Source organism: Atractosteus spatula, chromosome 8 (genome assembly GCF_055471065.1).
Source record: "Atractosteus spatula isolate fAtrSpa1 chromosome 8, fAtrSpa1.hap1, whole genome shotgun sequence".
Taxonomy (NCBI): domain Eukaryota; kingdom Metazoa; phylum Chordata; class Actinopteri; order Semionotiformes; family Lepisosteidae; genus Atractosteus; species Atractosteus spatula.
The window spans coordinates 7,663,944-7,678,412 of record NC_142713.1 but is presented as its reverse complement, the minus strand read 5'-3'; the positions used below and the strand labels follow the sequence as shown (position 1 = coordinate 7,678,412).

The 14,469-nt window shown below is 38.8% G+C and overlaps 1 protein-coding gene across 1 annotated transcript in view; it reads left to right on the top strand.

Moving 5' to 3' along the window:
• The window catches only part of kcnq1.2 (potassium voltage-gated channel, KQT-like subfamily, member 1.2), a 285,958-nt gene that overhangs the window by 198,404 nt on the left and 73,085 nt on the right, over window positions 1–14,469 (top strand). Inside the window, exons 14-16 of the mRNA XM_088922866.1 lie at window positions 1,412–1,506; window positions 7,682–7,722; window positions 12,391–12,452. Of these exons, the coding sequence (XP_088778992.1) occupies window positions 1,412–1,506; window positions 7,682–7,722; window positions 12,391–12,452 (198 nt within the window). The remainder of the gene's footprint in view (window positions 1–1,411; window positions 1,507–7,681; window positions 7,723–12,390; window positions 12,453–14,469) is intronic.

The following is a 14,469-nucleotide window of genomic DNA, read 5'->3' as shown; positions in this document are numbered from 1 at the left end:
ATCCTCCCCCTTATACAGAAATAAGGACATTTTGCTTGTATGTTTATATGATGGACAAACACAAATTGTTTGCTACTCTGAGATGTAAATTCATCCTCCCAGTCTGTGGTAAGCTCAGGGAACCTTATTCTCATTATTCTACACCACAAACTTCTCAAAAACCGTTTTGAGATTCTGCAGGGAGCCCTGTTTGAAAATAGTAAATCTTTCTGTTTCCAGGTTTTTATCAATCATTTTGAAATCTAAACTGAGGTTATCTAAGGTATAAGTCATCCAGGAATCTGGACATACTATATTGTGCTTCTCAGTTTTCACAAATATATTTTTTTAACTTACACTAATAAAACTAAGAGTTCGACTAATATTTTTTTCAAATATTTTTTAAACTAAGAATCATAACATCCATTATCCAGAGCAGTGGCATTCCTTGACTTGATAAGGCCTAAGACATCAAAATCAAGTATTAATAGCAATTCTGAATAAAATGAAGAAACTAGGGCTGCTCCGCTATTGCAGCACTGGGACCTCAGGTTAAATTCCTTACCTGGGGTGCTATCTGTGTGGAGTTTGTATGTGTTCCATATCTTTGCATGAGTTTCCTCTGGATTTTCCAGTATCATCCTGAAGTCCATAGACCTACAGTATTGATAGGTTAATGGCTTCTGGGAAAAATAGCTCTGGGATGAGTGTTTGTGTCTGTGTGTGCTCTGCAATGAACTAGTATCCCATCCAGACAGTACTCTGCCTTGTTCCAGTTGCTTGCCCCCCCGCCCCCCAGTGCTGTTAGAAAGCTGTTAGAAAATAGATGGATGAAGAAACTAACCTTTTATGGTCTTCCAAACACTTATTTTCCGTTATTCATTTTAAGCACATTGTACTACGAACTACCACGGATACTACCATTATAGTTAGAAAAAGCTTATTAATACCAACTTATTTTGGAACCGTTATTTTTCAAAAAAATATTCTTTCAGCACCAGTTACAGTATATACCTAGTTATTTAGGTAGTGCTCACGTTCTCAACAACAACAGGGTTTTCTGGTTTTCAGAATTTGCAAATGTGGGAGCGTTTCACGATATTATGAATTTTGAAAATTGCGAATTTGCACCTCGTTCAAGGTATATTGTATGATAGAATGAAATGTGCAGTCTGTCCTGAATTGAACAACTACTGTAGGTCTTTATAAACTAAGGTACTGTACATAGTTCTTTCCTGTAGCCTGAAGACAAATTGTAATGCGTATCTTTGGTGGTATTTTAGCCATATTAGGGGAGAGCTGTTTCTAGTCTTGCTTCAGATCTGTCTGCTTTCTGACAGTCTTGTTGATTAGATGTTACCACCTGTCAAGGTTTAAAAGGTTAAGGGAAAACGTGACTTTGTTCTTTCGCGTTTTTTTTTTTAATTCACAGCAAGCAAGAAAACCGTATGATGTACGAGATGTGATTGAACAATACTCTCAGGGACACCTCAACATGATGGTACGGATTAAAGAACTGCAAAGAAGGTGTGAGTTTTCTCTTCATCTTCACACGATGTTCAAAAACACTATTGCTTCCCCCCTGAAGGCCATTCAGAATTTAACATAAGTGCTCTTACCACTTAGAAGTATGAACGTAAAGAGCACCTATTGTACTGTATGTCCATTCCTGTACTTCTACATCGAACCATGTGTATCTGCATGACCCTTTGCTTTTTGTGTCTCCTCCTGTGACATAATGACTGACTTTTCCAGCAAAAGTAGCTTCTGCGCCAATTTCTCAAAGCTGGCAGGGAATAAAGCAGAGTGTAAAGGTTAATCCCAGCTGGCTGGATATGACAGAAATATAAACACATTAACTGCAAACTTATAGAAGGGAAATATTTCTCTATTTGCAGTGTAGGCTCCCCCCAGAATGCATTTTGTATCCTTGGTTACAGAAAATAGGCAATTAAGTAAATTGGATTATTAGGCTTGGCAGCAGACTTTACTTTAGGTCTTATGCTTAGTTGACTTGGCATGGGCCAATCTTCGATGCTGCACTGCAATGCTGCACTGCAATCAGTGCACTCAGGGATGAGATTTCTTTACATGTGGGGTGGGTGTAGATTACAGGCTAATGGTTAACTGCACTTGGCGTTACTGTATATGGCAGACATGTAAAACTGCTGACTAAATCTGCTGAGGGGGCATTGCATCATTTGCAAAGTCTGTCAATAATCAAGGAGCAGTCTCAGATTTTCATCCAAACTGAGAACATATCGTTGAACTTAATTGATCCTTTACATTGTGTACACAGCTGAATCTCCCTGCTGAGATTGTATTGTACCGCATATGGCCACCAGTGAGTGTGTAAGAGCCGGCTTACCAGAGCAGTGACGTCACCGCCCTTCTCTGTAATAGCAGGGCCCACAGCCGCGGGGCTGAAGGGAGATCTTCCTTTGCCTCAAGCGGCTGGGTCCCTGTTGAGCTACGCTGGTGGCCCGGGTTCGAGTCCCTGATGGTGGGGGGGCTGACTTAAGCGGCAACGGCAACGGCAAGGGTGCCCGCCTGAACCCCAGAGCGTTACATTGGTGTCAGCAGTGGGATGGGATAGCCCTTCACCGAGGTTGGCGAGTTAAGCGGTGGAGAGTGTAACGCATATGGCCACCAGTGAGTGTGTAAGAGCCGGCTTACCAGAGCGGTGACGTCACCGCCCTCCCCTGTAATAGCAGGGCCCACAGCCGCGGGGCTGAGGGGAGATCTTCCTTTGGCTCAAGTGGCTGGGTCCCTGTTGAGCTACGCTGGCAGCCCGGGTTCGAGTCCCCAACAGTGGGGGGCTGACTTAAGCGGCAATGGCAAGGGTGCCCGCCTGAACCCCAGAGCGTTACATTGGTGTCAGCAGTGGGATGGGATAGCCGTTCACCGAGGTCGGTGAGTTAAGCGGGGGAGAGTGTAACGCATATGGCCACCAGTGAGTGTGTAAGAGCCGGCTTACCAGAGCGGTGACGTCACCGCCCTCCCCTGTAATAGCAGAGCCCACAGCCGTGCGGCTGAGGGGAGATCTTCCTTTGGCTCAAGTGGCTGGGTCCCTGTTGAGCTACGCTGGCGGCCCGGGTTCGAGTCCCCAACAGTGGGGGGCTGACTTAAGCGGCAACGGCAACGGCAAGGGTGTCCGCCTGAACCCCAGAGCGTTACATTGGTGTCAGCAGTGGGATGGGATAGCCGTTCACCGAGGTCGGTGAGTTAAGCGGGGGAGAGTGTAACGCATATGGCCACCAGTGAGTGTGTAAGAGCCGGCTTACCAGAGCGGTGACGTCACCGCCCTCCCCTGTAATAGCAGGGCCCACAGCCGTGCGGCTGAGGGGAGATCTTCCTTTGGTTCAAGTGGCTGGGTCCCTGTTGAGCTACGCTGGCGGCCCGGGTTCGAGTCCCCATCAGTGGGGGGCTGACTTAAGCGGCAACGGCAAGGGTGTCTGCCTGAACCCCAGAGCGTTACAGTATTCTGGTCACCTTATTTTTGTGCCTGAAGGTTCATTTTTACCAGAACGTCATGGAAGAGACACTGTATGTTTGATTGCTTGTCAGACAGGGCACAAGAAGGAAAGGGGATACAAATGTGCTGTTGTTGTGTCTGCCAAAATGTTGCATTTCTGACTCTGGGGCAGGACAGTCCTGGTGCAATCCTGGGGCATTAGAAAAAAATAATCAGTCCGTGGATTGATTCTTGACAAGAGCACAGAGCTTGGAAGCATTCACTGAATTCCACCCAAAACCGACACATTCTCTGATTTCATTGTTTCTTATCCTTTTACTCTTTTTTTTTACTTGAGGAATTTTTGCAAAAGTCCCATTTGCTGGAAATGATGTGTTTAAAGGTCAAGTCTTATAGTGTGACCCAAACTCATATCACAATGCTATGAACTTTTCGCTATACAGTTGACGACTTCAAGTTCATTTCATTTTTTAAAGACATTAATTGATTGCAGTAATACAATATTCCTTTTGTTATCCTTACTTAAATTTTGTCTACCCCATGATCCAATTAGTGATACTACCTCAAAATGTTTAGGTTCTAGAGGCAAAATTAACAGATGTGCTTTCTGCTTTGGGATCACTCTTTATCATATGCAAAGTCTATTGTATTGTCTTTATTGTGAATGTAATGTAAATGCAAAAGTAGCATCTCTTGGTGCTTGTCTTGTCTTGTCTGCTTGTTAATTGATCATCTTAAGAGAACACAAAAAACTATTTTAGCACGAAACACACAAACGGACGTGGAAACATACAGTTGGTGAAAATAAAGATATAAATGTATTTGCTCTAATAATGATTGTGTTAATATTCTCAAATGAAGGCATTAATAAGCATTATTATAGATTTATGTCTTAGTTCTTCAACCATGTCTGTATCATGTGATCTGATTCGAAAAACAGCTGTTATGGACTGAGGCTCTGAACATTTTTCAGTTACTTTGCTATAGATTTTTGGGAGAGTTTTATTTTTATTATTATCACTTACATACTGTATGCGTGCATAAGGAAAACCAAAAAGTAAATGACTTTATTCAATTGATTGATTGGTATTTTGTAGTTCAACCATTTGAGCTGAATGTATTGTTTTTAAAACACTTTCAGTGCAATGATTTGAATCCATGTAGTCAGCATGTACTGTATAAAACATTTAATCTCAGCCTGGCATGAGAGATTGTAAGTGTAATTTCTTCTCGTGTAATTTTTTTATATATCCTTAACAGAAGCACCTTTTTAGTTTATTGCTGCTGGTGTATTTGTCTTTATTGCAGGTATATCAGACCCAAGCCAAAGTGAGTTTTTTTAGCCTTTGTAAAGAGAGATGCTAGGCTTTAGAATGTATTCCTCATTGGTGAGCACTTCTCTCTCATTGAACTGGACTAATAAAATAATAAGAATGGAATAAATCATACTCTTTATACAGGGACTAATTTTTAGAAAATATTATTTGATCACCTCTGTTATGCTTATTGTTTTTTTTTCCAAAGACAGAATTTAACTTGACATGTATACAATATTAAGTATACAATATTAAGAAATATGCAATGACCCAGGGGTCTAAATGGAAATGTGGGCATAATTTTTCTTTTCTCCAGCTTTGAATATTGTTAGTCACTTGACTAATGATCAAAAGACATGCATTAGATCTCTACATGAAAAGTGCTTTGCAAAAGTATTCAGACTCTTGTTATGGTGTTCAGTTGAAAAATGATGCATACACATTATATTTAATATTTTATTCAGGCCCTCTATATTCACTCATAACTTTAGTCCTATGAAGGTAAGAAAAGTAACAATAAATTTCAGAAGAAGCTAAAGAGTAAGACTAAAATATGTTGATTGCATAACTACTAATTGCTATTATTATAATACTACTATCTTTAATAAGTATTAACTACTAAGCCCAGAATACGACAGCCAGAATCCTGACCAGGTCTTGTGCAAGTGATCACATTACTCCTATCCTAGAGTCCTTGCACTGGCTTCCTATCAGGTTTTGATATCTTCAAAATCCTCATGCTCACCTACAGTATAAGGCTCTACATGGCTTGGTACCTCACTACTTCTCTGACTTAATATCGCCATGCTACCCTTCTCCCAACCTTTGTTCATCTAATTCTATTCTCCTGTCTGACCCCCAAGCCCATCTTCATACTATGGGTGACCAGGCCTTCTCTACCCATGCCCTGGAGCTCTGGAATTCTATTCCCAAAGACATCAGAGAGTCACCTTCCCTGAGCACTTTCAAATCCAGAAGTGTTTGACTAGAAAACTAAAGGACATTCACCTTCTTATTTACAAGCCACTCCCGTGCAGCTTTAGATCATAGTCCTTCTGAAAAGTGAAGTTTTGTCCTAGTTGTCAGAAGCAATTTTCCCCCCCAAGATTTGCCATTACTGTGCTCCATCTGTTCTGACCATAAAACCTTTTGATACATGTTTTTAATATCACTTAGGTTCTTTGTTGCAAACTCTGAGTGGGATTTGAGATGGGTTTTTTGTGTCAGTCCCAAAAGTACAGAACTTTTTTTGTGGAGGGACTGAGATATTGTTGATTCAAGGACATTTTCTCCCCTTTTCAGTTACTGAAGTCTGTTCATCTTTCAAAGTTGCTGCTGGCCTCACAATGGCCAACGATTGTATCCATAACCAGTTTCCTCCTCACCCAGCTGCACAGTTTGGAGGGACAGCCTACCCCGATCTAGGGAGTGCCTGGGTGCCTTACACACTTCTTATTTATTAATGTCACCATTCTCAAAGAGATATAAAAGGTTTTTAAAACTGTTTTACACCTTTCTCCTGATCTGTGCACTACTCGGTCTTCACGGTTGAATCCTTACTTGCCCGTGTACACCAAACAGTGTTTAGGGTGCTTTACAGTACATGGTACTGTAAAAAAGAGAATACACAAATAAGAAAATCAAAATAAAGCATGACTTTATTAACATTTTGGTAACAACACAAAAAAAGAGACGTGATAAGAGAAATTAATTTAGGTTTGCCTCAGTAAAAGGCTTGAATACTTATGCATAATAGAAGCATGTTACCAATTTTGGGGGATATATATATATAGAAAGTGGAAGCTTTTAGATGTACTTTAACAGCAACTGAATACTGACAATGAATATACACAGTCTTTATAAATATAAGGGATTAATTTCACATCAGTTCTTCTGGTGTAATAGTAAAATTTATCCAGTAAATGTATCCAAACCTGTTGGCAAACGTGTTCAAACATTTCATTTATTAAACATTATTAAAGAATTATGTCAATCAGTTAGTATACTGTAACTTTAACAACAATGATGGAGTCTTAGCAATTTCTTCTTAAAACCTAGGATTTTACCTTGTAATGTTTTATTAACAATAGTAGGTTATATTTTTCAATAGAATGTGTGTGGAAGTGGAGGAACAATCTATGATAAATGTAATTGTGGATTGCTGTTTATTTTCATCATGCTTTGAATACTAGAGATACACACTATACTGTATGTATTGAGAAAATAAGCTGTCATTTTATTAAATGACTTGCGAATTTTCTTCTTAATTTTGATTATTTTGTGGTGTTTCAGCAAATACCAGGTGAGGCCAAGAAAAAGGCAAAAAAAAGTTAGCAAATGACCTTTGAACAGCCCATTAAGCTAATAATTATCAGCAAGCCTCACCCATTCCTACATTTATCAGTGAGATTTCAGCCATAAACCTTGAGTTTCTATTTGTGTTTACCCTGTGTAAATAACATAGATTTGTGATTAGGCCATTTAAGTTGCAACCTCCAAAAGCAGAGCACAGTATAAAAAGAAACAAAATATGAGACAATAGTTTAGAGATTTAGGAGTTGCAAATGACAGTTTATAAGAAAATGAAAGACAAAAGAAATGATGTATTTATACTGTTAAAGAGAATAGTGGGTCATTTCAAATGAAATACATTATCTATTAGTATATGTCAATTTCTCATGATTAGAAGTTATTTTCATTCTATTAATGGTCTGAAAATATTTTACCCAGTATAAATTACATTTGCACTTTAAACTCCAAATCATTATACTGTGGAATTTATTTTTTTAATCCTTAATGCCATCTGACCTGACCTAGTAGTAGAGCTCTCATTAAAATCTGTATATCTGTGTTTAATCACACCATCTCAGTTGTTTAAAATAACGCTTCTCATTTCTTCCATTTGCCCCAGATTGGACCACTCCTTGGGAAAACCAGGAATGTTTCTGTCAGGTAAAGTAGCCTAGGGAGAATGAATCAGCATCCTGACTTGTGAATGCTTTTATTAGCTTTACACTGAGTATACATGATTTATTGTTTCGGGTTAGACAGGCAAAAAGGCCTCCTCTCGTTTGTAAAAGTTTCTTATGTTATTTTTTAGTGCTGGTCAGTCTTGTGCTTCTCATTAAACTCATCCTCTGAAATGGGAATGGGAAACAAAAGGTATTTTCAAGAAGCATATTATATAGGGCTGTAGAATCCCCCAATGTGTTCATTTCAAGGTAGCTAATGTTTTCATTGTACTGTAAGTTTTTGTGAAATAAGCCTTGATATTTCCAGTATATTCACACACCCAAGGTCTTAAATCAAGGACCACTTTGTTACTACTTTATGCCCAGAATTTGCAAATGGTTTAATTGAATTAGCTTTCCCCTTGAAGCAATTATTAAATAGGTTTTGTGTTCCCTCTAAGCTGTACTGATTATTATATTTTGCTACCCATTATGACTTGAAGTAAGACTCAGGGTGTGTAAATTGAATGTGATGTGGATGCTGCACATTGGTGGTGATGGAGGGGAGTCCCCATTACCTGTAAAACGCTTTGAGTGGAGTGTCCAGAAAAGCGCTATATAAGTGTAAGCACTTGTTATTGTTATTATTATTATTATTATTATTATGATGATGATGATGATGATGATGTGTCAGGAGCACACACAATAGAAATTATATTAATGATTTAGTTGTGTGCAGCATGGTGGCCCAGTGGTTAGCATTGCTGCCTTACAGCACTGGGGGCCTGGGTTCAATTCTGCATAGAGTTTGCATGTTCTCCCCATGTTCGTGTGAGTTTCCTTTGGGTGCACCAGTTTCCTCACAATAGTCCAAAAACAAGCTTGGATAATTGGCTTTTGGGAAAATTGACCCTGGTGTGAGTGTGTGGGTGTCTGTGTTTGCCCAATGATGGACTGGCATCCCACTCAGGCTGTAACCCACCTTGTGCATGTTGCTTGCCTGGACAGACTCCATCTCCCCTATAACCTTGAATTGGAAGAAGCAGTTAGAAAATGGATGAATGGATGGGTTTAGTTGTTTGGTTTTATTATTGTTTTACTCAAAAATAGGAGAAATTTAATATAAGAAAGAGCTGTCTTACCGTAACCTTACTTCAGAAGGTTTTCCTGGTGGGTCCAATTTTATGTTGCGCTTAGAACTGAACTATTATCCTTGGCGTAACCCACCACCCCCACTCACCCTTTTCTCATGTAATTCTACGTAAGAAATCTGACTCCTTGCAAAAAATAATCCACTGAATTTCAACTTGCAGCTAGGAAGCTTCATCTTAAGCTGCAGTTGTGAAACTTTTTTTCCTAACTCCCAGATCGAAAAATGTCAGTTATCCCTCAACTCAACTCACTCCTACAACCCCGATTGCAGCACTTGGATGCCTTTTCTGTCCCTCCTTCTCTTTGAAACCTCGGGCTTCTGCTTCCATGCTGAATGGAGACAGACGCTGCTCACAGCGTTTACACTGTAGGCACAGGGATCAAGTCAAAGGCATTGTCAGGTTGAGGAAACCCTCCCCGGGCAAATATACATCCCACAACTCTGGTAGTGCTTGGACAGCACTGCATTCCTTCTTGTGGATTCGCACTCAGATGGGGTTATGGCCTCAACGTGAGTCTCAGTAGTCCGGACTGCAGGACTCGACTTGAATGGCAGTCTTCGCTGACAGAGACCCTTGAAAGCTTTAAACAGCTTAAACAATGTTTGATCAGGTACAGTACAATAACCTTTATGAATACAGTAAATCAACCACAATGGGACTTATGACGGTTCATCATAGATTCTCCAAAAAGTTTGTGACGGTGGAATGGTTTGCTTGGTCCTTTTTAGCCTGTGCATTTTATGACATCCTGAAAGCAATCAGTCATGCCATGCTAGGAATTTCAGAACTGTTGCTGTTGATGGTACTTAAATAAATTATACCCTTAACGGATGTTAAAAACCAGGGTAATTATCTCATTCTGAGTTTTTGATGCTGAAAAATTAATACATGGTTTTATTTAATCAACATTAAGCTGACATCTGTTATTTCCAAAAAAACAAAACAAATTAAGCTTCAGTTCATCTACAACCCCAAGGCTCGTATACAGTACTAAATAAAACTACTGTACACTGTCACAGCAGCAATAAGATACCTGTCCTGTGTAAATTGGACCAGATTTCAGAGAAATTTGGACTGGATTTTAAGATCCTCCTGTTCATTTGTAAGAGGCTGAAAGGTCTAGTTCGAGGTACCTTAAGGACTGCATTAGTATACTCCAACACTTAATCTTTTCTACCCTATTGCAGTATGCATCCTTGAAAGCTAACTGCTATGCCTCAGACTCAATGCACATCTGCACTATACACTTTTTGCATGGACTACCATATTGTTTTTTACTACTACATATTTATTGTTCTCCACAGCATATTTATTGTTCTGTTATTATCATTTATTTTGTTTGTAATGTACTGTCTGCATTGGGTGGTGCTGTCTATTGTGTTCTGTCGTCTGCTGTACTGTGCATGTCCCGAGAGATCAGAGCAAATAAGAATTCCAATGTACATGTACATACAGTATGGCAATAAACTCCTCTACTCTACTATAATCTGAGATCTGCTGATTCAGGCCTTCTTATCCAGCCTAAGACCAGCCTTTACACAACGGGACATGGAAACATCTCTTGTTACAGCTCCAAAATCGTGGAACTCATTGCCCCAAATCATTAGATACTCTGCAATGCCACTGGCTCTAAGCCAAATGCTATCGAGAGCACATGGCTTTTATGGTATGTAAATGATACTTACAGCAGAAGAATTAGAGTTAGAAGTAAGTGGATATGGTTAAAGATTAGTGTTATAATATTTTTAAAAATCTAAGATAATTTTAGTATGACAGCATCTAATAGTTACTTATTCTGTACAAATTGCAGATGAGAGGAATATTATATCTGCAAATGATTGCAAAGCAGATGATTAAATCAAAATACTTTAGGAACACAAATTCGATTGAATGAAATGACATGAATTCTACAATTTTTTGGTCAGTTAAGATCTGGCAGTACAGCAGGCTAGAGCATTAAAGGTGTTCCCAGACAGATGCTCACAGACTGACTCTGACTGATGCCATGTGGGTGTGAGCAGTGTCATGTGGAAAGACTATGGAATTGTATCGAAGCTGATTTTACCTGTAACAAGTAGACTGCAAACTTCAAAATGTGATCAGCACAACACTGAATAGTTAGAAACCTGCAGGGCAACAGTCTGGAGTAGTAGTTAGGTAATTGAAAGGACATGGGTTCAAATCACAGGTGTGGTACTGCTACTGTACTCTTGAGCAAGGTAATTCTCAAAAAATTGCTTTTGTAAAATATCCAGCTTTATGAATGGGTCCAAATGTCAGATGCTTTTGATATATTCATCAGCCAAATAAATCTAATTTATATATATAAATGTGGAGACCATGTATTGCTGTCAAAAAGGCATAAATTACCCCTCAAACTATAACACTTGTGACTCAAATTATATCTCATCACACCCTCCGTGCTATACTGTGCATGTTACAGTAAGACTGTGGAAAAAAGTCAGCAAGTTCAATCATCCCTGATTAAATATTTAGCACTTTCAATCTCTGACTTAACATTCTTATTGAAACATACTGTATATGCAATATGCAGCCAATTTTTAATTTCCATAGTAGATGTAAAAAGAAAAACATTACATACTGCATCTCTCATAGCTTTGTCTGCCTAAGGTCATACAGGTATTAATAGAGACAGCCAGGGATCTGGTAAGCACCTCAACGGCATTTCTGTGTATAAACCCGATAGACGAAAATCAGTTTCATTATTCTCGGCCTGGCTGACACAATTGAAAGTAATGGGTTTTAATCCATGTTGAAAGGCACAATTCATCACAGCCTCTTACCCGTGCAGAGCAGCAATTAGCAGTGGGATTCTAAGGGGTCTAGCTATATAAAGTCAGTTACAAAGAGAGAGCCTGTTGAAGCATCTCACTGCCGGGTGCTTCCTTACATTTGGCCTCTTGGCATTGTCTTTGAGAAACAACACCAATGTTAAACACGTGTCCTGTGTGTTATTGTAGAGACTGGGATGAAGATGGAAAACACACTGGTTGAGTTGAATGTTCCTTTGCAATTTTCCAGTCACCTCCCTAAAATCACACACAAAGTAAAATCATTCATAAACACTATTTGCGAACAATATTTGATCAATTTTGCTTTATAAAATAGATACAGTATGAGAATACACTGGATATGAAATAATCAGTTGGTGCAATGCACTTACTGTGCCTGGTAATGCTTATTATGCAAATTGACCCCTTACTTAATGCCACAAACTTAATGCCATAGACATGGGTGTTAAAGATGATATTTTTATGTACTGCCTACTGCCAAGCAGCTAGAGAATACATACAATAGGATCCAACACAGTATCATCTTTTGCTGTCTTTGCATGGGTGTGTTGAGTATACTTCAGTTTGTTTCGTACCATTTGCTTCCTAGAGATTACTACTGCTCCTGCTGCTACTACTAATAATAATGCATTTACAATTGAAAGTAAATTGAAAGCATTGGAATGTGATAAACTAAGCAATGTATTATTTCTTTTCTTTTAGAAAAGGGCCTAGACAAAGGATATTACACGGTTGGAGCCAGACTGATTCGTTTGGAGGATAAGGTAGTCAAACAGCCCTTTTCGTCACTTTTGTTTTTCCCGATTTGTGCCTGATAAGCTAGTGTTTTGATGTTATCTAATGCGCAGTATGCATTGTAGTTGAACGCAGCCTATTTGAAGATGCAAAAATAAAATTCCTCTCTCCAGCCCATACAGTAATATGCGGCATATCTTACAATCTCCTTTCTTGACTGTGTTGCTGTCAGCTGTGCAACAAGAGAGCAGGTTTTCCACTTGTTTTGTTTTGAACCATTAACAATAGAGAATGACAGCAAATAAGAGTTGACTTGGAAGCCAAAATCAACAGAAATCTCCTCATCTTGTCAACATTTAAAAGTGATGCTGCAGCCCTCCTGGAGTTTGGTCTAGTATTACTCTCTTCCTCACCAAATACTGGCCTTTAGGGAGGTTCCAGTGAACGTTCAGAATCCAAGACAGCCTGACGTTCAAAGCCAGCAATCCAGTTTCTCACCATTTGGGTTGGGCTATTTACTTACACTAATGTCTTTTGACATCAATAACTAGACTATCACGAATGGAACAGTGCACAAAATGACAGGATTTAGTTGCCCTTCCTGCAAAAATAAAACACTAACCAAGCCAAGAAAGAATGCTACAGTCACCAAATGTCACCAAGAGACTCCTACATTTCACTCCAAGTGTGTGGAATGTTGTGTAACATTTTTTTGTAATAATATGGACTGCTTGTGGTTTCCTATACAAAAACATTCTTCTTGTTTAAACCAGCATATGTCAATGTTTCCTGAAATATATATAGATCTCACACATTTAAGATTTCTGATCCACCCAGGACAATACAGTAGGTTACATTGCGTTTGAGGGGAACTGCAACACTATTTATATAATCTGGGTTGGGAAAGAATCTCAATTGATGAGTACATGTCAAACTACAAAGAAAGTAAATGTAATGTAGTATACAGTAACATGTAAAACCAAGTTACATCACAAAATAGACTCAATTTCCATGTTCAGTGCCACGTTTTGTGATTCAAAATGAGGCAACAAGTGTTCTGATGAGTCTATTACATTGTAAGGAAGTAGGCTTGTGAATACTGTACATCTCTTTTAATCTAATAGAAACATTGCTCTCAACTTTGAGATGGTTTTGCTGACAAATGCAACTTACTTGTTAACTCTGCAGATCACGTTGGAACATTTCTGAGGTAAAAGGTCTGCTTCACAACCTGTACTTGCTCGTACATAGCATTACATTAGTCTTTAAAGTGACTAGCGAGCAGGAAGGGCCGCTTCATGTCACAATTCTCACAAAATCCCTCTATCGCCCATGGTGAGACTAGGGGTTTGCAACAGGAAGGTGAATATACAGTGCTTTATTAAAGTTCACGATTTTGTGCTTAATTTAGAATTTGTAAACTTTTGCGATACCATCAATGAATTGCTTTGTTCTGGTTATAACCAGTCTGAGAAATTAGGACTGCTACATTAAGCATAGACAAATCTCGCATAATAAAATAAAGTCAGTTTGCAAAGTTGCGTAATAAGGTGTTTAGAGTATAAATAAAAAATACATTCAAATTAGATTAATATCTAACTTAAGTATTAGATTGCCCTGAATCATACTGAACATATGGAATCCTGTGATTGATAGTTACGATGAACTTTGTGAATAAAAACAGAAAAATTGCAACTCTAGTAAATTATAGATGTTAGATGAAAACAGAGGTTTGAATACTGGAAACTGACTGTGATCCCTAGGATTATTTGTGTTACCCTTCATAATATATCCTTACATCCAATCTAATTATATAGGAAGCAGAACAGGATTTCCTGTTGAGTTCATACTGAAGGAGTATGAAGTCATCCTGTATTCATGACACCCACATTCATTTACAGTGTATTGTTTCCTTTATACAGCATGAATTAATCATTTCCCTGCCCTCTTAATAAACTGTTGCTATATAGTCGCATAAAACTTTCAATTTCCTAGATCCTGAAATGCTTCTTAGTGACAGCTTTGCACGTCTATTATGTTTTTTTT